This window comes from Muntiacus reevesi, chromosome 2 (assembly GCF_963930625.1).
Source record: "Muntiacus reevesi chromosome 2, mMunRee1.1, whole genome shotgun sequence".
NCBI classification, from domain to species: domain Eukaryota; kingdom Metazoa; phylum Chordata; class Mammalia; order Artiodactyla; family Cervidae; genus Muntiacus; species Muntiacus reevesi.
Window position 1 is genome coordinate 133,855,142 of NC_089250.1, and position 25,569 is coordinate 133,880,710.

The 25,569-nt window shown below is 40.2% G+C and overlaps 2 protein-coding genes and 1 pseudogene across 3 annotated transcripts in view; 2 read left to right on the top strand and 1 right to left on the bottom strand.

The window, feature by feature from the left end:
* Positions 1-25,569, bottom strand: part of LIPA (lipase A, lysosomal acid type) — a 138,436-nt gene that overhangs the window by 107,439 nt on the left and 5,428 nt on the right. The gene's annotated exons all lie outside the window — the stretch shown is intronic.
* On the top strand, positions 14,209-24,520 carry LOC136159967 (interferon-induced protein with tetratricopeptide repeats 1-like). The gene is made up of 2 exons (XM_065922877.1): positions 14,209-14,359; positions 21,133-24,520. Exons 1-2 carry the CDS (start codon positions 14,355-14,357, stop codon positions 22,562-22,564), a joined length of 1,437 nt encoding a protein of 478 aa, XP_065778949.1. The 5' UTR covers positions 14,209-14,354; the 3' UTR covers positions 22,565-24,520.
* Positions 22,758-24,520, top strand: LOC136159972 (eukaryotic translation initiation factor 4E-like; annotated as a pseudogene).

Consider the following 25,569-nt stretch of genomic DNA (forward strand, 5'->3'; position numbering starts at 1 on the left):
TTCTTTACAAGCATTAAGGTAGACCAGATACACAAAGAATAAAGCCTATATAACACAATAAAAACATCTGGGTAGTATGCAAAACGTATCTTTATAAATGCCTAGCTGCTCTGGGAAGAGACTAGAGAATTCCAGGAAGTCCAGAAATAACAAGAAAGAGAATACACATGAGTAAGAACTCACTAGCTCTGCTGATACACATCTCTTCCTGTGGTTCAGCCCATTAGTTTGAATAGATCATTGTCAAGGAAATGACCAAGCCCAGGACCCACACACGGGAGGTTGTATCATAGAGCCTACGTGAAACCTGGGTCCACGCGGAGGATGAACTAGAAAAACACCTCACAGACCTGGATGTTGGGGAGACACCTGCTTTTTCTAGGTTTGACCCTAGATGGAGAAGAAAAAAATCTTTCCTCCCTAGGTGAAGGGTGTTGACTCCATGCTAAACATAAGCACCATACTCCAGACTAGGGAGATCTGGGCTGGAACTCAGAGTGGGGAAGTTGGTGAGGGGGCATGTTTAGTAGGAACTTACCAGAGCATTACTCAGCAGCCAGGCTCAAGAAATGACTACATCTGTTTTTTTGTGTCTTTTTTTTCCTTTTTCTTTTTCCCTGGGAACTGATTTAACCTTTTCTTCCTCCTAAATAGCAATACAGACTTTTACTACTTTTGGTCCACTCAAACTCAACTTTAGGAATGTTTCAGCACTTTTTCCTTCCACTTGCAGTAGGGAATTATTATTATTATTTGCTTATTAGAGCTTGCTTTATTAAGGATAGAAACTGGTAAACATGAAAACTTTGTTGTCTAATAAAAGCCCAAAGCAAATTGTTACACAAAGGTCCCAGAATCTTGGCTGTATCCAAACAGAAATTACATAACATGTACATAAATAGTATGAATTTGTAGTCTGAGGTAGTTCTTGAAGATGTAGATAAAGTTCTTTCATTTTAAAAAGGTCTGTGAAATGCAGCAGATTATTTTTAACCATGTAGAAAATAGCTATTAGCTATTATCCAGTAGGTAATATAACATGCTTTTTTTTACTTATTTTTTTCCATTTATTTTTTTAGTTGAAGGCTAATTACTTTACAATATTGTAGTGGTTTTTGCCATACATTGACATGAATCAGCCATGGATTTACATGTGTTCCCCATCCCGATCCTCCCTCCCACCTCCCTCTTGCAGGAGGGAATTAAAGCCTAATGAATCGCCCTGCCAGCATGTTTTTCCCCTCACTCTAGCCAGCTGGGCCTAAAGAAGCCAGAGAATCCACAAGCCAACTCTGTTGGGGCTGGATTTATCATTTTCAAATTCCACAGGCAACTGTTATCTCTTAGCAACAGACAGGAGGTCAGCTGCCATTTTAGGCAATTAGAGGGAGGTAAAGAGCTTTTCCTATGCCTACTGACTCTCAATTGTCTTTAGCTCAAAAATAATCCATATGCCAAAGAAGCATATTTTAGGGTGGCACATTTTGGTACCCTTCAATAACACTGTAATAGAAGATCAATAAATTTGCAGAAAAATAATGAGACAAAGGAAAAGAGTTTTATGTTCTTAGGGACAGTCAATTGTGGGAAGGTAAATATAGGGAAAACTAATGGAAGGTAGAACTTCCCAGGTGGTGCAGTGGCAGAGAATCCACATGCTAATGGAGGATACACCAGAGATGGGGGTTCAATCCCTAGATTGGGAAGAAGCCCTGAAGTAGGAAACAGCAACCTGCCCTAGTATTCTTGCCTGCGAAATCCCAGACAAAGAAGCCTGGCGGGCTACAGTCTGTAGGGTCACCAAGAGTTGGCCACAAATGGATGACTGAGCACACACACAATGGAAGAAAATAAGGGTTACTTTAGCAGGGTTTGTCTGCATAGACTCTCTGAGTGCCATTTAATCTCTGGTAATAAGGTTGCAACGTTCTTGGTATAAGAAATAGGAAGGCAAAGATCTTTTCTTGTGTCTGTTGCTTCTTAACTGATTTCAGCTCCAAATAATCTTTATGCTTGAATGACATATTTTGGGGTAGGATACTCTGGCCCTCTTCAACAACAAAAGGATACAAAGCAAAATCAGCAAGAGAAAGGCACGTGAAGAAAACCAAGTATGATTTTTCAAGAATCTTGTCCCAGTTGAGTCACACAAGATGTGCTTAATTCCTACCACATCAAATTATGACAACACATGTAAAGTTCTTGTCTATCAGAAAAGCTCACTAGAGACCTAGCACCCAAGGCTTCTCAAGGAGGTTGGCCACATAGGCACCCAGTATGTACCCAAATTCCAGACTCTCAGGAGGATAGCACGAAGTTGCCGTAAACCACAGTGTTTGTACATTTTAGGCACAGTGAAGCTGTTTTTATCAGAAAATAGTGCTCCCAGAAACCAACTATCAAGTAAGCTTCTATAAAAAACAGTCTCAAGCCTGTTAACTCTTTTCTGCACAGAGGTATATCTTCAAGGAGACACTTGAGCTGAAGTACTTAGATCTTAATTTCAAATTCCCCAGGGAAGGGGCAGCCAGATGATCAAGACCTACTCAGAGCTTATTAGAAATCTACATGAATGTGGAGTAGTTGGACAGACAACAACTGAGATGCCATCACTAACATGAGCCTAGTTCCCAACTCAAGACCCAGCATAAACAAGTCTCTCTCCTTTTCATCACATACATTAGGAATTGGGCCCCACAGCAGAAGGTGAGCAGCTAACCATCATTTGCTTTACCGCCTGAACCATCCTGCCCCCTCCATCCACGGAAAACTTTTCTTCCACTGGTCTCTGGTACCAAAAGGTTGAGGGTCACTGACATGCATTATAAATTTTGTGACAGAACGGTATTTGGGGATCTGGGAAATTTTTCTGTAATCATTCTCCAAAAGTCAAGGTATTCAGTAACTACAGATTATATACACATTGTTTAAATGCAGAGAAAACATATATGATCAAAAATGAAATTATTAATTGATTTGATAAAAATGGCATTTTTTTATTCAAAGCATAGAATGGGTGCTTTAATTATGTTTAAGTTTTTGATGAGAAATGGAGTATTTCCTGCCATATCAGTAAACAAGTATGTCACAGTTATCAGTGATACCTGCCCTCAAAATGCAAATTTCTGAGCCCTAGGCACAATCAGGAAGGAGAACAATACCTGCCCAACATGGCAGCCATCAGGCTGCAGCCACTCCCTATGGTGAGCACTGAGGAACTCAAGCTGTTAAAAAAAAAAAAAAAAACACAAGAAACTGGCCCCAGATAGCTGAGATGCATATGAAAGGAGTAATTTCAGTGAGCCCAGACTCCTGCATCTTCCCATACATTGAAAAGCAGTAAATTCCTTAACTTGAGCTATCTGAAAGTGAAAGTGTTAGTCACTCAGTTGTGTCTGACTCTTTGTGACCCCATGAACTGTAACCCACCAGGCTCCTCTGTCCATGGAATTCTCCAGGTAAAAATACTGGAGTGGGTTGCCATTTCCTTCTGCAGGGGATCTTCTGGGATCAAACCTGGGTCATGCACACTGCAGGGAGACTCTTTACCAACTGAGTCACCTGGGAGCCTGATCTATCTGATTTTCCTTAACAATAATCTTTTGATGTTCAGATTACTTGCCCCTTTGTTGCAAACCTCTGTATAACCTGAATCCCCACTCCCACTTCCTTGGAGCAGTTCTCTCAGGGTTACTTGAGATGCTGTCTCCCAGTCTTGACATCCTAAAATTCCTACCGATTGAAACATGACTCTCAACTTTTAGGTTGTGATTATCTTTTAAGTTGACACTGAAGACAAAGAGTTTAGAATCATATGTGTGATCTTTAATAAAAGAAGAGGCTCATGAGTCTGGCAGGAACTCTTGTATGTTACCCAACAGGTTAAGCCAACAGGTTAAAGGGCTGAGGCTTAGCCCGTTTTCTCAAGCAGAGATGAGAATCAGTGGGTCATTAGGCAACTGAAACTTTTCTGATGAACAAGGAAATTTTAGCTCTTCTTGAGTAAGAAACACTAGGAAATAAGAAAAAAGCACATGAAGGCAGGTTCATATTTGTAGAAGAACACAGGCACTGCTGTATCCACTGTCTCTTCTGTGCTTTAGGAAGAGGACAAAGGTATTGTCCATTCTCTTGATGGGGGCAAAAAAGGCCAAAGAAAATGAAGTTTCCAAAGCAAGGCCTTTCAGAATCAGGGCTACAAATACGGTTCCAGGTTATATTTTCAGGAATTGTAAGCTCTAAAGGATCATGAAATTTCCCCTAATAACCTCTTTTGTTATAGTGATAAGAAACTGAGGGCCAGAGGATGAGAGCAAGTGGGTCACCACATGGCCTATTTCCACAGGCCACCTAGCTCTAGGTCCAGTCCTCATTCCAAATGCTGCATATTCTGAGTTCCAGGACTGTTCCAATAAGCCACACTGACCCCACAGAGAGGTAGCATGAAAAAGCTGCAACTCACAACTTCCCTCTCAGACAGTTTAAAGTTTCGGTTTCATTTCCTTCAAACTGGCATCTCCCTGCCACATTTGTTTCCTTTTCTGGTTACAACATTCCTGTGGTTATTATAGGTCTCTTCCCCCATCAGATCAGTCAAATCTGACACCAACTCTACATCTCTCAGATTCTCTGAACACCAACTGGTTGTTCAACAATTCTACTCTGTTCTAATGCTAACTACCTAGAGTTAGCATCAGTCCCCACAAGTCTAGGGTGCAATCCAATTAGATTATCCTCTGTTTAGTCACCACTTACAAGGAGTCAGTCCCCAAGTTATTTTTACTTCTGTCTGACTTACCTACCTATTCAGGAGTTCCCATAAACCCTTCCTCAGTTTTGATAATTCACTAGAACCACTCACAGAACCCAGAGATGTGTTTTACTTATTATTGCCAGGTTGTTCTAAAGGATGCAGCTCAGGAAAAGCCAAATGGAAAAGATGCACAAGACGATGTGTGGGGGAGAGTGGCATGGAGATTGCACACTCTCTCCTGGTATACCATCTTCCCATATTGCCTAAGCTGAAACCTCTCTGAACCCCATCGTGCAGGGATTTTTATGAACATTTACATTACGCAGGCATGATTGATTATATGGTATCACTTATATGTGGAACCTACAAAATAGTACAAATGAACTTATTTACAAAACTAAAACACTAACAGACATAGAAAACAAACTTACGGTACCAAAGGGGCAGGAGGGTGGGATAAACTGGGAATATGGGATTAACAGACACACCCCACCATGTAAAATAGATAAACAACAAGAATTTACTGTGCAGCTCAGAGAACTATAATTCAATACCTTGTAACAAACTATAATGGAAAAGAATCTGAAAAAGAATATAGCTATTTACATGGAACTATACATATATATAATTGAATCAATTTGCTATATACCTGAAATTAACACAAATTGTAAATCAACTATACTTCATTTAAAAAACAGAATATGCACGGGCACATTTCTTTTTTATTTTTTTAATTGTAGTTGATCTACAATGTTGTGCCAATCTCTTCAATACAGCAAAGTGACTCAGTTATACATATAGATACATATACACTTTTTTAATATTTTTTTCCATTATGGTTTACCATGGGATATTCAACATAGTTCCCTATTCTATGCAGTAGGACTTAGTTGTTTATCCATTCTGAATGTAATATTTTGCATCTGCCAACCCCAAAATACCAGTCCATCCCTCTTCCTCTGCTCCCCCACCCTTGGCAACCACAAATCTGTTCTCCCTGTCTGTGTGTCCGTTTCTGTTTTGTAGATAGGTTCACTTGGATTTTAGATTCCACATATAACTGATATGATACGATATCTGCATGTCTCTTTCTGACTTACTTCACTTAGTATGATAATCCCTACTTGCATTCATGTTGCTATAAATGGCATTATTTCATTCTTTTTTTATGACTGAGTAGTATTCCGTTGTATATATGTACCACATCCTTACCCATTCATTTTTTGATGGACATTTAGGTTGTTTCCATGTTTTGGCTATTGTGAATACTTCTGCTAGGACCACAGGGGTGTAAGTATCTTTTTGGATTATAGTTTTATCCAGGTGTATTCTCAGGAGGGGACTGCTGAATCATAGGGTAATTCTATTTTTAAGTTTCCTAGGGAACCTCCATACTGTTTTCCACAGTGGCAGTACCAACTTACATTCCCACCAACAGTGTAGGAGGGTTCCCTTTTCCTCACATCCTCTCCAGCATTTGTCATTTGCGGACATTTTAATGATGGCCATCCTGACTGGTGTGAGATGGTACCTTGTAGTTTTGATTTACACTTCTCTATTAGTGATATTGAGCATCTTTCATAAGAAGCACATTTCTTAAATGTCCTATTACAAAGCTTTCTTAATAAGAGCAGCTGCGCTCTTACAACAATGAATGGGAAAGCTATCTTAATTCCAAAGGAGATAAAACTTGTGTAGCACTTTCTAATGCAGTGACAATTTCCCAGGGGACACTTACAGACTGTTCACCAGAGAACAAAGACCTGGGTCAGGAGGGGAAACAGGCATCAGGCTAGTCTTAGATCCTTTTAGGCTATATTAATTAAATCCAAATGGGAAGAAGCAGCAGCTATTCAAAAATGGTCATTTTTCTGTTATTGATTCAGTCTAGGGGTTATTTTTTCACTATGAAATTGTCATTACTATGAAATTTGCTTTTCACTAAATCAACTGTTCTCAGTGTGGTCCCCTGACCAGGAGCATCAGCATCACCAAGGAACTTATTAAAAGTGGAGATTCTCAGGCCCCACGCTAGACCTACTGACTCAAAATCTGGGGTGGGGTCCATCAATCTGTGTTACAGGTCTTCCTGGTGATCACGAGAAGCCAGTCTACTAGATGTTAGAAAATACAAAATCTTATTCGAGTTGTGATGCCTTTGATATGACCCTCTCTTTCTTGGTTTGGTTAGAACTGGGAAACTGCAGAAAATATCTTCTGCTCAGAAGTGTTCCTGTCTACTAGAGTCCTCCCATCTGACATGGCAGTCCGTGGGAGAGGCAGGGCTTACAGTAAAAGAGCACCTGCATCAGGATTCCTCTTGTAGCGCACATCTCTACCTTGTCTCGTGAGGAGGCTGCAAGGAGGGTCTGCAACGGAATTCAGCACAAAAGTGTCCAGGTCTCTCTTTGAAATAAGACAGATTGCTGGTCATGAAATGATGTTAGGGATGTCTGCATAGAGGGCTAACAGGAAGCAAGCCCTCCCGCTCCCTCAGCCCTTAACAAGGCCCCCAAGAGACTTTGCAGTGGGCCATAATTATGCTTGCAGACCTTCCTAATCTTAGGCAGACTGAAGGGGCTCTGGACCATCCTGGAATGAATAAAACCCACATGAAGACACACGTGATCCCAGTGGGACAGGGATGGAGAAGCAGACTGAGCTCCTCCTTCCACTCATGCTCACTGATCAAAACAGCTTAAGGGAAAAGGATCCAGGAAAAAGGGAAAATGCCTGACAACTATCAATAACATATTTCTGTCACATACTCAGGAGGGTCAGGTCACCACACACATGTACACACTTACAACTTCATAATAATACTTTCAGTTCAGTTCAGTCACTCAGTCGTTTCTGACTCTTTGCGACCCCATGAACCGCAGCACACCAGGCCTCCCTGTCCATCACCAACTCCTGGAGTTCATGCAAACTCATGTCCATTGAGTCGGTGATGCCATCCAACCCTCTCATCCTCTGTCGTCCCCTTCTCATCCTGCCTTCAATCTTTCCCAGCATCAGGGTCTTTTCAAATGAGTCAGCTCTTCGTACCAGGTGGCCAAAGTATTAGAGTTTCAGCTTCAACATCAGTCCTTCCAATGAACACCCAGGACTGATCTCCTTTAGGACGAACTTGTTGGATCTCCTTGCAGTCCAAGGGACTCGCAAGAGTATTCTCCAACACCACACTTCAAAAGCATCAATTCTTCAGCACTCAGCTTTCCTTATAATACAACTCTCACATCCATACATGACTACTGGAAAAACCACAGTCTTGAGTACACGGACCTTTTTTTGTTGACAAAGTAATGTCTGCTCTTTAATATGCTGTCTAGTTTGGTCATAACTTTCCTTCCAAGGACTAAGCATCTTTTAATTTCATGGCTGCAGTCACCATCTGCAATGATTTTGGAGCCCCCCAAAGTAAAGTCTGACACTGTTTCCACTGTTTCCCCATCTATTTCCCATGAAGTGACAGGATTGGATGCCATGATCTTAGTTTTCTGAATGTCGAGCTATAAGCCAACTTTTTCACTCTCCTCTTTCACTTTCATCAAGAGGCTCTTTAGTTCTTCTTCACCTTCTGCCATAAGGGTGGTGTCATCTGCCTATCTGAAATTATTGATATTTCTCCTGGCAATCTTGATTCTAGCTTGTGCTTCATCCAGCCCAGTGTTTCTCATGATGTACTCTGCATGTAAGTTAAACAAGCAGGGTGACAATATACAGCCTTGACGTATTCCTTTTCCTATTTGGAACCAGTCTGTTATACCATGTCCAGTTCTAACTGTTGCTTCCTGAGCTGTATCAGGCTTCTCAAGAGGCTGGTCAGTTGGTCTGGTATTCCCATCTCTTTCAGAATTTTCCACAGTTTATTGTGATCCACACAGTCAAAGGCTTTGGCATAGCCAATAAAGCAGAAATAGATGTTTTTCTGGAACTCTCTTGCTTTTTTGATGATCCAGCAGATGTTGGCTATTTGATGTCTGGTTCCTCTGCATTTTCTAAAACCAGCTTGAACATCTGGAAGTTCACGGTTCACGTATTGCTGAAGCCTGGCTTGGAGAATTTTGAGCATTACTTTACTAGCGTGTGAGATGAGTGCAATTGTGCGGTAGTTTGAGCATTCTTTGGCATTGCCTTTCTTTGGTATTGGAATGAAAACTGACCTTTTCCAGTCCTGGGGCCACTGTTGAGTTTTCCAAATTTGCTGACATATTGAGTGCAGCAATTTCACAGAATTCTCTTATAGGATTTAAAACAGCTCAACTGGAAATCCATCATCTCTACTAGCTTTGTTCGTAGTGATGCTTCCTAGGTCCACTTGACTTTAACAGGATGTCTAGGTGAGTGATCACACCATCATGATTATCTGGGTCTTGAAGGTCTTTTCTGTACAGTTCTTCTGTGTATTCTTGCCACCTTTCTGAATATCTTCTGCTTTTGTTAGGGCCATACCATTTCTGTCCTTTATTGAGCCCATCTTTGCATGAAATGTTTCCTTGGTATCTCTAATTTTCTTGAAGAGATCTCTAATCTTTCACATTCTATTGTTCTCTATGTAATAATACTTACGTGACTATTAAGAGTACACTGCGTGCACTCACTAAGAATAGGAAGGCTTTAAATTCCCTGCATTCCTATCTCAGACAGTGAGGATACCTCTGTGATGACACTCTACTCCATAGTCTTCCCCAAGCATGAGGCAAGAACAGGCGAAAGATGACACATGTTGATAAATCACTATGTATAAGAGCAAGGATTCTCTTCTGGCAGGTTGGCAGGGCAGCCCTGTAAGGCAGGTGTGCATTTGAAGTTCTGTAGGGCCACTGAAGGCTGAAATTCAGATTCTATGTTTTTTGTATAGTCTATGTTTGAGTGGAGGTAAAAAAATGTCAGGCTTCCCTCGTGGCTCAGATGGTAAAGAATCAGACTGCAATACAGGAGACCAGGGCTCAATCCCTGGGTCAGGAAGATCCCCTGGAGAAGGGAATGGCTACCCACTCTAGTATTCTGGCCTGGAGAATCCCATGGGTAGAGAAGCCTGGCAGGCAACAGTCCATGGGGTCACAAAGAGTTGGACACGACGGGCAACTAACATTTTTTTTTCATTTCAGAAAAACACAGAGGTAACTTATACAGCAGTAGAAGGTGTTAGGCAAGGAAGCCAAGGGAATATAAACCATACCAAGAATTTTTTAAAAATATTGTGGGGCAGGGCAGGGTTTACTTCTATAGGCCCATGGAATTAAAAGGTTGTCATGCTATCTTGATTCCTGAGCACTGGAATTGTTCAGTGGCAGAGGGTGAAGGAGTCTGGGTGGGTTATTCAGATGACACCTAGAGAACACACAAGTAACACCATTTCAACTTTGTGGATACTAAACAGAGCAGATTTATTATATCTAGACAGAAGAAAACTACTGGAGCAGGCATACCATATTTTCCTTGTAAACAAGGTCTGACTAAGTTAAAACAATACATATGTTGAAATGTTTTATCGATTAATCATACTGATTATCTTCTTACACAACAACAACAACAAAATAAGATAAACTGATGGGTAGATCCAGAAGTTGATGGCTAAAATGTGACAAAGCAAACATAGTAAAATGTTAACTGTAGAATCTAGGTGGTGAGTACATTAGCATTTGTTGGAAAATTCTCTGAACTCTATGTTTAATGATGTTCATAATAAAATGTTAGGATAAAAAAGTAAAAAAAAAGAAGAAAGTAAGTCAAAACAAGGAAAATGAACCTATATGTGTGTGTGTGTGTGTGTGTGTGTGTGTGTGTGTGTATGGGATAAAGGCTAAAACCACATAGAAAAGTATTTCAAGTGATTTTTTTTAACACATTGTAATTCAACTTTTTAAAAGGATATATATTGTGGACAAAAGAACAGCAAATAAGCAGTCATTTTTAACTGTTTTGTTATTCTGAGACTTCTTAGTATATTGTGGAATAGAACGTATGTACACTGGGATCACTTAGAAACAAGATAGTCAATTCAGGAGAAAAGAAACAGAGATGTGGGATCAATTAGGTTAGGTAAAATTTTGGTAAATCTGAATTTGCAAGATGAAATCACAATATATTTTATCTTTAAAATATACACGGGGCTTTCCAGGTAGTTCAACTGGTAAAGAATCTGTGGGAGACCTGGGTTTGATCCCTGGGTCGGGAAGATCACCTGGAGAAGGGAATGACAACCCACTCCAGTATCTTGCCTGGAGAATTCTACGGACAGAGGAGCCTGGCAGGCTACAGTCCGTGGGGTCACAAAGAGTCGGACATGACTGATGGACTAACTTTCAAACTTAACAAAGGATACTGAGCTAGGCTTCTAACAGACCCCCATGTAGTTTTCTGAGACTTCCCAAAGTAACTTTCAGGAGCATCGCCCATGATGGAACCTCCCTCTTTAAAATATACACACAGTACCAATATCATTTTCCTGGTTTTGATACTGTACTACAGTTACACAAGATGCTGCTATTGGGGGGGGGGGGGGCGGTCAGGGGCTCGTGACTCAAGACTCTTCCTATAACTTCCTGTGAGTCTATTTCAAGAGAAGCCTGAAATGTAAAGGAGGAAATGGTACAAGTTCAGTTTGTACTTGACTGTGTTGCAACAAGCCAAACTGAGTCAAGGTGGGCTAAGTGGACCCCTGAAAACCCATGAGAAGTATGTGAAAATCATCAGAACATTCACAACAAAAGACTTCTGATGTCTCTGAGTTCTTCACCATGGATGTGAGGGGAAGTATTTAGAAATAATCTCAAAAGCCAAGAACATACTTTTTTGTTGGTTTATCACATTATATGTTTTATATGTACAACACTATATTTCAACTTCTGTACACACTACAGTGCGCTAACCACCAAATGTTTAGTTTCCACCTGTCACCACAGAGTTGACCCCCTTAACCATTTTGCCCTCTCCCATCCCCATTTCCCTCTGATGCTGCTGCTGCTAAGTCGCTTCAGTCGTGTCCGACTCTGTGCGACCCCACAGATGGCAGCCCACCAGGCTCCCCCGTCCCTGGGATTCTCCAGGCAAGAACACTGGAGTGGGTTGCCATTTCCTTCTCCAATACATGAAAGTGAAAAGTGGAAGGGAAGTCGCTCAGTCATGCCCGACTCGTAGCGACCCCATGGACTGCAGCCTGCCAGGCTCCTCCATCCATGGGATTTTCCAGGCAAGAGCACTGGAGTGGGGTGCCACTGCCTTTTCCCCATTTCCCTCTAGTAGACGTCAAAACATTCAGAATTCCATTCTTCTTCCATGCTATCCTGTGACTCAGGAGGAAACGGAGGCCTTCACTGCCCACTCTGCAGGGGAAACAAGGCACAGAGCGCTAAGAGACAGAAACTGGGCCTCACAGAAAGGGAAGGAGGTTCAGGGGCCGAGTCCCACCTCACTCAGAGAATTTCTGTCAGACAGTGGACAACAGGACCTTGTTCCAGCCCAGGTGTACATCAAAACCACCTGGGCATTTCCTTTTAATACTGAGATGGGGAGGGGGCATTCCCAGGGATGTATTCAATTGGTCCCAGGTGGGGCCGAATTAGCATTATTCTGAAGCCTCCCTAGATGATTCTAGTGTGCTATGGTGATCGAAATTCAATAATCTATTCCCAATCACTTTCGCATCAGTTGAGGAAACTGAGGCTCACAGAGATGAAGTAGTTTACCACAGCTGGCCAGTCACTCAGGGAGCCAGCTGACCCTATACTCCTGGGAATGGACTCACAGCGCAGTGCTGAAGTTTCATTTCTGTCAGTCTCGTTTTCTCCAGTTCTTGTTTTCTCTTCCTAACTGTAAGTGCACTTTTGGACACACACATACACAGACTTTTTGCGGGGCTGTTTTCTTCTCTACAGCTCTATCTTGTGTTGCTCCAAGGTCTGTTTATTCCACAGAGACACTGGGCAAGATTCCAAGTATCTAATGAGTCCAAGCCACAGCCACATAGACCCAGGACTGCTGCCAAATTCATGGCAAGGGCACGATAAACGTTTCGTGTGCTTCTCTGCGCTCTATCTAGTGCACTGGAAAATTACAAACCCGACTGCTTTTCTTCACAAGAATTCCAAAGGTACCTCACTCCCCTGCAAAGAGAGGTTGGCTCCCTAATTAATTTATCTTGGCATCTGCTTATCGCCTGAACATTTATTAGAATACAATTTATTCAGAAATTTTTATTTGTGTAGAACTTTCTAACTAGTTCAGGATGGCATAGCAGATGAGCTAGGTAGAAGGAATTAAGCAGAACAGTTTAGATTTGGCAGTGTGTTTAAGTGTTCCTAAGAGGAACACTTTCTTACAGCTCCTCCTTTTCTGATTCTTATTTAAAAGAAAGAATATAGGTTTGGTTTTGTTTTGTTTTTAAAGAAAGCACTATTTAAACTTGATGACAGAAAATACCACGACTATTACTACTATTATTACCATCATCATCAATACTCACTTTTTATTTGCAAGTTTTATGTACCAAGTAGTTGCTAAGTACTGGGCTAGCCAAAAATTCATTCGGGTTTTTCCATTATATCAGCACTTACTCTTCTCAACCTCTTACCACAAGCACCATGACTATGTAAGATTACACAGGCCAGGTTGAGGTAGGCCAAACATGGATGCCATGGGCACCAAGAGGATAATACTCTTACATAGATATGATAATCATGTCTAGTGAATATGAACACTTTAGATGGCTACAATAGAGAGCATTACAAAGAAGGAAATATTTTCATTCAGGCCCAACATGTTTTATTTGAAGTCTCAAGATTCTAGCAGTTAGATTTTCTTGGTTCCCATGAATAAAGAAGAAGTTTTAGGACTCTTTTATCACTGATCATTCTCCAGAAAGAAGGGTATGCAAAGGCACAAAATAAATATTAAGACTGATCCTCTCAGAGAATAGGAATGAATTTGAGTTAAGGCTCTGGTTTACTGACTTGCAGAATTTTATACCATATAAAGAACAATGTCTGTTTCCAGATGAGCAAAGGCACAGATTGAGGGCATGACTTTGGCAAGTTCACAGAGCCAATTCTCACAGGACTCTCTGGCTATAGGTTCAGTGGACTCCACATTAGTGGCATCTCTGGATTTCTAAAAGGCCTTACAAAGTCTGAGAGAGGAATTTGTTGTTGTTCAGTTGCTCAGTCATGTCTGACTCCTTGGGAGCCCATCGACTGTAGCACCCCAGGCTTCCCTGTCCTTCACCATCTGGAGGGGGCTTCCTCCCAGAGCTTGCTAATTTCCCAAAGAGAAGAATCAGCATGTCAAAAGAACTGCTTTCCACTAGCCTTCTCTCAATCCATTTTCAAAACAGAACAAAGAAAGTAAAGCAGCTGTTTAAGTTTCATTTTCTGCAATTCTGCCTACTTTAATTTCACTTTCTACTTTCGGTTTCCAACTTATCGTAGCAAAAACACACCCACAAGTTACATCATTAGCTGCTGTTCATCTCCCTTAAATAGCCCTGCCCTGGGGTATAAATTTATCTGAAAATCCATAAGACAGACAGAACCGACCTCCAAGGAGACCATTCAGCTAGACAAAACTTTGTACAACTGCTGCCTAATTCACAGCAACCATGAGGTAAGGATTTCTCTGCCTTTCTGTATAAAGTTTCTGGAAAAAACGTTAACCATTTTATATCAAGAGACTCAGTCTCAGTGATGCCATTTCCTTATTTCTCTATTTGACCATATGCTTTGGAATGAATGTGCATGTGAGTGTGCACTCACACACATGCACATTCATATATACCCAAAAATTGTTTTATCAATTCAATTTTTCTTTTTTGTTAGTATCTCCCTGAGGAAGATGCTAAAACCCAAAGAAAGAGAGGGAAATGGGAAGGGAGGAAGGGAGAAAACAATCCCAGTCTCTGAAACAATTTTCCACCAACCTCACTTCTGCCTGACCTAGGGAGGGAGTGGACAGTTAATCTGGATACAGACGCTGCTTTCTGGCTCCTCGGCTGGAGGGAAAAAGCAGAATGTACACAGCTGCATGAGCCACAGCAGTGGGGTCTCAGCTGTCTTGAGAGAAGTACTGTGGTGGATGAGGAGATGCTCACTGCTTAGAGAACACGACCTTTGTCTGCTGGCATCTGTTCTCACCATCCGCACTGCTGGGTTCCTATGTCAGGCCTTATCAATCCGACTGGCTCTAAAATTAGCAGGTCAACTGTCCTCTGGGGAAGCCAGGTGGTCTGCAAATCCTTGACAGTCTCCTGTCCACAGGGCTTGGCTAGAGTTCTGGGCTCGGCTAGAGTTCTGTGCTTGAGAACTCCCACATCTTTCTTAGCTAAAGGGCCTAATGTAAACTGTATTATCTAAACTGAATCTTGATTCAAAGAACCCTGGATCTTATCAGATCAAAAAAAACATTAAATTCACCCTCAGTGTTTCAGTGTACGAAACTTTGAAGGAGCAACAGTTTCAGAAAATGCATAATTACAGACCTATTGTCAACCCTTTCTCCCTCCTTTGGTTCAGAGACAAATAAGGGTGGATTATCACTGATATGAAAATAATGAAAACAGCAACAAAAATCATCATCATAATAGTAGAAAAGTAGATATCATGTCCTGGTTGCTTATCAAGTGCCAGCCTGGCTTCCAAACTATTATGTAAATTATTACATTTAAAAAAGAAACTTATGAGGCCAGTACTCGTATTATACTTATTTTTGCCAATAATGAATTTTTAAATTAAAAAATGTTAAGACTACAGAGATAATAAGTGATAGAGCTAGACTTGAACCAGAGTCTCTATTCAATGATACCTTATTTAATCTTTAAACCAATGCTTCTTAAAAGGTACCAATGGTGGTTCATGAGCTCATTTCAGATGGCATAGTAATTAGCTTTTATATTTTAAAGGAAGATCCCCTGGAGGAGGATATGGCAACGCACTCCAGTATTTTTGCCTGGAGAATCCCATGGATAGAGAGGCCTGGTGGGCTATAGTCCATGGGGTTGCAAAGAGTCAGACACAACTGAAGCAACTTAGCATGCACGCATGCATATATAAATATATAATTTTCAGAATTTCTACTCAGGCTAGTAATATGAATTTTTATAGTGATAAAATACATGTATGATAAAATTTACCACTTTAACTATTTTCAGTTCAGTTCAGTTTAGTCGCTCAGTCGTGTCTGACTCTTTGCGACCCCAAGGACTGCAGCATGCCAGGCTTCCCTGTCCATCACCAACTCCTGGAGCTTGTTCAAACTCATGGCCATCAAGTCAGTGATGCCATCCAACCATCTCATCCTCTGTTATCCCTTTCTCCTCCTGCCTTCAATCTTTCCCAGCATCAGGGTCTTTTCCAATGAGTCAGTTCTCCGCATCAGGTGGCCAAAGTATTGGAGTTTCAGCTTCAGCATCAGTCCTTCCAACGAATATTCAGGACTGATTTTCTTTACAATTGACTGGTTTGATCTCCTTGCAGTCCAAGGAACTCTCAAGAGTCTTCTCCAACACCACAGTTCAAAAGCATCAATTCTTCGCTGCTCAGCTTTCTTTATAGTCCAGCTGTCACAATCATACATGACTACTGGAAGAACTACAGTTTTAACTATTTTAAGTATTCAATTTTGTAGTATTTAGTACAACAATGTAGTGCAACCCTCACCACTATCTAGTTTAAGAAAATTTTGTCACTCAGAGCAGTCACTCACCTCTCATCCTTCATTCCAGGACCTGGTAACCATTAATCTGCTTACTATCTCTATAGATTTGTCTATTGTGGATATTTCATATATATGGAAGCATACAACGCATGGCCTTTTGTGACTGACTTATTTAACTTAATATAAAGCCTTCAAGGTTCATCCATACTGAAGCATGTATCAGAATATACTTCCATTTTAAAACCGAATAATATTCCATTGTATGTACTAACTACATTTTGTTTATCCATTCATCCACTGGAGGACACTTGGGTTTCTCCCACCTTTTTTTTCCCACCTTTTGACTACTGTGAATAATGCTGCTGTAAGTATACAAATATCTATTCAAGTCTTTGCTTTCATTTATTTTGGGTATCTACCAGAAGTGGAACTGCTGAATTATATGGTAATTCTATATTTAATTTTTTGAGGAATCATCATTTTCCACAGCAGCTGCCCCATTTTACATTCTCCCTAGCAATGCACAAGGGTTCTAATTTCTCCACATCACTGACATTTGGTATTTTCTGTGTTTTTGATAATAGCCATCCTAATGAATGTGTAGAGGTATTTTATTACGGTTTTGATTTGCATTTCATTAATGATTGGTGATGTTGAACATCTTTTCATGTACTTACTGGCCATCTGTATATTTTCATTAGGGAAGTGTCTATTCAAGTCCTTTGCCCATTCTTTTAATCAGTTATTTGTTTTTCTGCTGTTGAGTTGTAGGAGCTGCTTATTAGTCTAAATATTAATCCCTTATCAGGTACATGATTTACAAACATTTTCTCCCATTCTGTGGGATGTCTTTTCATTCTACTGATAGTGCCCTTTGATGCATAAAACTTTTTAGTTTTGCTAAAACTCAACTTGTTTATTTTTACTTTTGTTGCCTTTGTTTTTAGCATATCCAAGAAACTGTTGTTAAATTCAATGTTATGGAGCTTTTTTTCCCTCTTTTGTTTCTAGATTTTTATAGTTTTAGGTGTTACATCTAGATCTTTGATACATTTTGAATTCGTCTTTTGTATACAGTATAGGAACAGGTCCAACTTCAATCTTTTGTATATTGATATTCCTCTTTTCTGCATATATCCCAGACTGAGTGCTGGAGAAGCCAGAAACCTAGAAATGCCAGTAGGCATAAATAGAAAAGTGCCACGAAAAACCTGCTCTCTCTAGCCAAAGGACCCAAAAAGGAGACAGCCTAGCAAAACAAAAAATTTATAAACAACCGCTACTCCAGCCAAATACCACAGGAAAAGTCAAACAGAAACTGAGGCCCCATTCCAAACTCTGCTAGTGAAGGTTGAGTGGGTAGCCAAGGCTTCTAATCTCACCAGGCTATGAGCTGGGCATCCAGACTCCCTCCCGCTCCCTCCCCTGATGGATGATGCCAAAGAAGGCCAAGCTGAATGCAAAGACTTTCATCCCCACTTGGGTGGTAATGAGGGCCCCTCTCTTTGTAGTGGGCGAGGGAAGACCATAAAAGCAATGTGGATATCAGCCCCCACCTGGGGGTTATGAGGTGCCTTCCCACTCCCCACTGAGATGGCAACAGAGAGGGGTAGTGGAGTTAAGGATTTTCACCACCATAAAGAGGTAATAAGGCCACTCTCCCCAACTCACTTCACACATACGTGTACTTAAGTGTAAACCTAACATAACATGCATAGGACTTGAATGCCTAAAACTACAAATGCTAATGAAAGAAATCAAAGAATATCTATATAAACAGATACAGTATACTCATGGATTAGAAGATTTAACATAGTAAAAATGTCTATTTTCCACAACTGACAAAAACATTCCTATCAAACTCCAGCAAAACTTTTATAGACATAGGAAATATTAATATAAAATTTATATGGAAATGCAAAGGAACTATAAAAACAATTTTGAAAAAAAGAATAGAGAGGAATCACCCTACCCAATTTTCAGACTGTTTATATACAGTAAACAAGATGGTATGGTATTGGTGGAAGAATAAACACAGAGATCAGTGGAATAGAATAAGGAGCCCAGAAATAATCCCACACAAGCACAGCCAAATGATTTTTGACAAAGTTGCAAATGCAATTCAATGGAGGATGAACAGGTTTCAGCAAATCTTGCTGGAGCAACTGGGTATCCATAGGCTGAAAAATGAGCCACTGACCTAATCTCCATACATTATGCAAAAGCAACTCAAAATGGATCACAGATATAAATGTAAAATGATAGAACTTGTAGAAGAAAACACAGAAGAAAACTTTCAGGACTTAGTGCCTGGTGAAGAGTTCCTAGACCTGATACCAAACACATGATCCATTAAGAGAAAATAAAAAAATCAACAAATTATACCTCATCAAAAGTAGAAACTTTGGGAACTTCCCTGGTGGTCCAGTGGTTAAGACTCTGCACTTACAATTGAGAGAGTAGCACTGAAACATATACATTACCATATGTAAAACAGATAGTGGGAATTTGCTGTGTCACTAGGGAGCTCAGACCCAGACAACATAGAGGGGTGGGATGCAATGGGAGATGCGAGATTCAGGAGGGAGGGGACATACATATACACCTATGGCTGATTCATGTTGACATATAGCGGAAACCAATACAATATTGTAAAGCAATTTTTCCTTTAATTAAAAATAATTTTTAATTAATTTATTTAGTTGGCTGCACCAGGTCTTGGTTGTATCATGAGAGAGCTTTAGATATGGAATGCAAACCACATATGGGATCTAGTTCCCTGACCAGTGATCAAACCCAGGCCCCCTGCATTGGGAGTTCAGATTCTTAGACACAGGACCACCAGGGAAGTCTCAAAAATAATTAAAAAAAAAAACTAGGTAGCTGGTGGGAATTTGCTGTATGATGCAAGGAGCCCAAATCTGGTACTCTATAACAACCTAGAGGGTGGGGTGGGAGGTGGGAGGGAGGCTCAAGAGGGAGGGGCCATATGTATACCCATGGCTGATTCATGTTGACCTATGGCAGAAACCAACATAATATTGCAAAGCAATTATCATCCAATTAAAAGTAAATAATTTTTTTTTTTAAAAAAGGAAAGAAAAAGATTCCGTGCTTCCAATGAAATAGGTGCAGGTTTGATCCCTGGTCAGGAAACCAAGAGCCCACATGCCGTTTGGCAGGATAAAAACAATTTTTTTTAAAAAGTAAAAACTTTTGCTCTTCAAGAGACCTTATTAAAGGAAAAAAAGACAAGTCACAAGTTGCGAGAAAATCTTTGAAAACCACATGCCTGCCTCACCAATGATTCATATCTAGAATCTATAAAGAATTCTTGCAATCCAACAATAAAAAACAATCTCATTAGAAAACAGGAAAAGGATATGAAGAGATATTTCACCAAAGAGGATATATAGATGGCAAATAAACACACAAAAAGATGTTCAACATCATGAGTCATTAGGGAAATGCAAATTAAGACCACAAAGAGCTACCACTATGTCTATTAAAAGAGCTAATAACATTTTTTTAAAAAGTAGAAATATCAAATTCTGGTAAGAATACAAAGAACTAGATCATTCACACATTACTCTGTATGTGTGTTAGTTACTCAGTTGTTTCTGATTCTTTGTGACCCCACTGACTGTAGCCTACCAGGCTCCACTGTTCATGGAATTTTCCAGGCAAGAATACTGGAGTAGATTGCCATTCCTGTCTCCAGGGGATCTTCCCAATCAAAGGACTGAACCTGGGTCCCCAGTATTGCAAGCAAATTCTTTATCATTTGAGCCACCAGGGAAGCATACATTACTAGTAGGAATAAAAAATGAACTGTGTGCATATTTACCACTGCCAGTTTCCTACTTTTGGCGTTGTACTATAGTTGCATAAAATATAATCTTTGGGAGAAACTGGGTGAAGGATACACTGGACTTGTGTTCTATCTTTGCAAATTTCTGTGAATATATATAAACAAATAAATATCTCCCACAGATAAATCCAAATAAAATAAATGGGTAAAATATGATCACATTTAGGTAGTCTTAATTTGTTACATAATCTGCAGACTAAGGTCCTGACTAAGGTCAATAATATTTCCTAAGGTTCTGAGTTTCTTACTTGTCTCTACCTCTTTCCTATTACAGCAATAGGAAACTAGAAAACTCTTATATAGCATGAAATATGCATGCTCTAACTATTTTACATAGATAGGTCTACTAATTCTCACCAAATCCAGTGTGATAAGTTTATCTTCTGTGCTTTACAAAGGAGGTTCTGAAGCACAGACTTCCCTGGTGGCTCAGAGGGTAAAGCATCCGCCTACAATGCAGGAGACCTGGGTTCGATCCCTGGGTCGGGAAGATCCTCTGGAGAAGGAAATGGCAACCCACTCCAGTACTCTTACCTGGAAAATCCCATGGACGGAGGAGTCTGTTGGGGTACAGTCCATGGGGTCGCAAAGAGTCAGACACGACTGAGTGACTTCACTTTACTTCACTCTGAAGCACAGAGAAGTTTCATGGCCTAGAAAGTGCTGGAGTCAGTGTATGAAGCCAAGCAAACTGCATTCAGAGGCCACATGGATCTTAGAAACACAGGAACTCGATGGAAGATCAAAGCAGGCATGCCCTTTGCAAGGCTAGGCTCTAAACATGAGGTGTTTTACCTGGCTTATTTCCATCGGCTGTTTGTCACCTAACAAAGAAAATCTGCTTTTGTTTTCACAGTTATAATGCTGATGAGGATCAGATCAAGGATAAGCTGCAACAGTTGAGATGTCACTTTACATGGGAGTTTATCATTGAAGAGACAGAAATGCCGGATTTAGAAAACAGGGTCTTGGAGGAGATTACATTCCTGGACACCAAATACAAGGTGGGAATACACAACTTACTGGCCTATGTGAAACACCTGAATGGCCAGAATGAGGAAGCCCTGAAGAGTTTACAAGAAGCTGAAGACTTAACCCAGCCAGAACATGCCAACCAATCAGAAGTGAGAAGTCTGGTTACCTGGGGCAACTACGCCTGGTTGCATTACCATATGGGCCAACCGGCAGAAGCCCAGATTTACCTGGACAAGGTGAAGAACACCTGCAGGAAACTTACGAATTCCTCCAGCTATAGAATGGAGTGTCCTCAGATGGACTGTGAGGAAGGATGGGCCTTGCTGAAATGTGGAGGAAAGAATTATGAACGGGCCAAAGTCTGCTTTGAAAAGGCTCTGGAAGTGGATCCTGAAAACCCTGAATTCAGCACTGGGTATGCAATCGTTGTCTATCGCCTGGATGGCTTTAACAAAACACCAGAGATTAGTGGCGAATTTTGTCTGGACACCCTAAAACAGGCTGTCAGGCTAAATCCAAATGATGCATACATTAAGGCTCTTCTTGGCCTGAAGCTTCAAGATGTAGATCAAGAAGCTGAAGGAGAAAAGTACATCAAAGAAGCACTGACCAATGCATCCTCAAAGACCTATGTCTATCGGTATGCTGCCAAGTTTTACCGAAGAAAAGGCGTTCTGGATGAAGCTCTTCGGCTCTCAAAATTGGCCTTGGAGGAAACCCCCTCCTCTGCTTTCCTGCATCACCAGACAGGGCTTTGCTACAAGTCACAAATAATCGAAATAAAGAAAGTTACAAACTGTCAGCCTAAAGGACAGGATAAAGAAAACATCAACAGAATAGTACCATTAGCCATAGAACATTTCGAACGTGCTGTGGAACTAAAGCCCACATTTGAGTATGCTTACACAAGCCTGGCAGAAATGTACGCAGAAGCAGGTGACCACAGAAAAGCTGAAGAGACTTTTCAAAAAGTGCTCTGCATGAAATCACTCGACAACGAAATGCTGCAACACATACATTTCCACTATGGCCGATTTCTGGAATTTCACAAAAAATCTGAAGTTGATGCAATTAGCCATTATTTAAAAGCAATAAAAATAGAAAACGCATCAATAGATAAGGATAAAAGCATCAATTCTTTGACGAAACTGGCTTCAAAGAAACTCCGGAGAAATGCATCAGATATAGAAAGCTTGAGTATCCTTGGGTTCATCCACAAAGTAAAAGGAGAAATGAATAAAGCCCTGGAGTGTTACGAGCGGGCCCTGAGGCAGGCTCCTGACTTGGGAGATGTCTGTGCCTGTGACCCCTAGGCACTGAAATACGGACTACTGCCACAATATATACTAATCATCTTTTCTGCTTGCGACTTTCAGAAACACATTATGTAACTCACCACAATGATGTAATCTTTGACCAATTACTCAAATCTGAGAAAACATTAGTTGTATTCAGAAAATAGTGAAACAGCCTTCAGGGGCAGTTGCGCGATCAGATCTATCCAAGATGGCGACTGTGGAACCGGAAACCACCCCTACTCCCAATCCCCCACCTACAGAAGAGAAAACAGAATGTAGTGAGGTTGCTAACCCAGAACACTGTGTTAAATAAACACCCTTTACAGAACAGATGGGCACTCCGGTTTTTTAAAAATGATATAAGCAAAACTTGGCAAGCAAACCTTCGATTGATCTCTAAGTTTGATACTGTTGAAGACTTTTGGGCTCTGTACAACCATATCCAGTTATTTAGTAATTTAATGCCTGGCTGTGACTACTCACTTTTTAAGGATGGTATTGAGCCTATGTGGGAAGATGAGAAAAACAAACGATAAGGACGATGGCCAACTACACTGAACAAACAGCAGAGATGAAGTGACCTCGATATTTTTTGGCTTAGAGACACTGCTGTGCCTTATTGGAGAATCTTTTGATGACTACAGTGATGATGTATGTGGAGCTGCTGTTAATGTTAGAGTTAAAGGTGATAAGACATGGACACGAGTTTGAGTAAACTCTGCAAGTTGGTGATGGACAGGGAGGCCTTGCGGGCTGCAGTCCATGGCGTCACGAAGAGTTGGACACAACTAAGCGACTGAACTTAACTGAAAGGTGATAAAATAGCAATATGGACTACTGAATGTGAAAACGGAGAAACTGCTACACCTATAGGGAGGGTATACAAGGAAACTTCCTCCAAAGATAGTGATTTGTTATCAGTCCCATGCAGACACAGCTACTAAGAGCAGCTCCACCACTAAAAATTGGTTTGTTGTTTAAGAAGACACTCTCTAGAGTATTCTCATAGGCGACTGCCTCAAGCAATCGAGATTTGGAGGCTGAACAAAAGCCTCTTCAAAAGCAGAATGGGCTGCGTTTAAATTTGAGTTCCATCTAAATGTTGCTAAGATATAAGAAAGTCTCATTAGCCTTTGTCTTGTAACTCTGTATTCATATTTTCCTTTTCTTTTTTTTTTGGCTAGAGTGTCCATTATCCCAATCAAAGTATTACAGTACACATCATATCATCCCCAGAATCCATACATGTGTTCCTGGCCCACTCTGTAATAGCTTAATAGAATTAACCATTACAAAAACATTTGACCCATCTACAATACTGAAAAAAAAGAACTTGCATTTCTATACAAGAGAATGATTTTGTTTACGTTCCATTGTATGAGGGAGCATATTTTACTAGTTTGAAAGAGTATGATGCAGTTTTCTGGCAATTTTTTTGTTTCTTTTTACAGCATTATCTATGCAGTACTCTTGCTGATGGCTGCTAGATTTTGTTTCCCTACTTGATAACATTAGTGACTCTGATTTCAGTTTTTCATTTGTTTTGCTTTAGTTTTTCTTTCTCATGTAACATTGGTGAAGAATCTAGGAATATGACATAAAGGTGGAATAAACATTAATTTTGTGCATTCTTTGGTAATATTGTTTTGTAACTTAACTACAATGCTTTGCTACAAATTTATGCTTTTCATTCAAATCACTGATCTATGTTTGTGTGGTTTCCTAAACTTAATTGTGTATTATGAAAAATGTAGTATCATAATTACATTCCTAATTAGAATTAGTATGTCTGTTTTTGTATCTTTATGCTGTATTTTAACACTTTGTATTACTTAGGTTATTTTACTTTGGTTAAAAAATTGGCTCAAGTAGAAAAGTGGTCCCATTCCTATTAAGACAGTATACAAAACTGTAAATAAAATGTGTACAGTGAATTGTCTTTAAAAAATAAAATAAAATAGTGAAACAGAATATACATGCCTCTATATGTGTGAGAGAGAGAGAAGAGAAAGAACCGTTTCTCTGTGAATGTTATATAATAGGAAAAGAAAGTTTGTTGAGTAGATTTATAGCAAAAAAAAAAAAAAAAAAAACACTGTACTTACATAAAATACAATGTTCAATTCAGTGCTAGACACCAAAAGTACTAGGGTGAAGAAGAGAAGGGAAGGTTCTTTTACCTCTACCCATCTTAGGTTCATTGGCTAGAGCCTTAAATTAAACTGACAAAAACGAATGGATAAGAAAGCTGTGGTACATATACACAATGGAATATTACTCAACCATTAAAAAGAATACATTTGAATCAGTTCTAATAAGATGGATGAAACTGGAGCCCATTATACAGAGTGAAGTAAGCCAGAAAGATAAAACACCAATATAGTATACTAACACATATATATGGAATTTAGAAAGATGGTAATGATAATCCTATATGCAAGACAGAAAAAGAGACACAGATGTACAGAACAGACTTTTGAACTCTATGGGAGAAGGCGAGGGTGGGATGATTTGAGAAAACAGCATGGAAACATGTATATTATCAAGTGTGAAACAGATCGCCAGCCCAGGTTGGATGCATGAGACAAGTGCTCAGGGCTGGTGCACTGGGAAGACCCAGAGGGATGGGATGGGGAGGGAGGTGGGAGGGGGGTTCAGGATGGGGGACACATGTAAATCCATGGCTGATTCATGTCAGTGTATGGCAAAAACCACTGCAATATGGTAAATTAGCCTCCAACTAATAAAAATAAATGAAAAAAAATTTTTTTTAAACTGACAAAAGACAGATTAACAAGAGAAAAACAAGTTTATTAACACATGCATCAGGCATATACATGAGTACCCAGTGATGAGTAACTCAAACGGGTGACTAGAATGTGGGCTTACATGGCATCCTAACAACCAAATGATACATTTTTAGAAAAATGATAAGGCAAAAGCAAAGAACTTCAAATTTCTAAGTAGAAAATTGTATGAAGGCAAATATCTGGGGGAAACTAATGGAAGGTAAGAGTTTG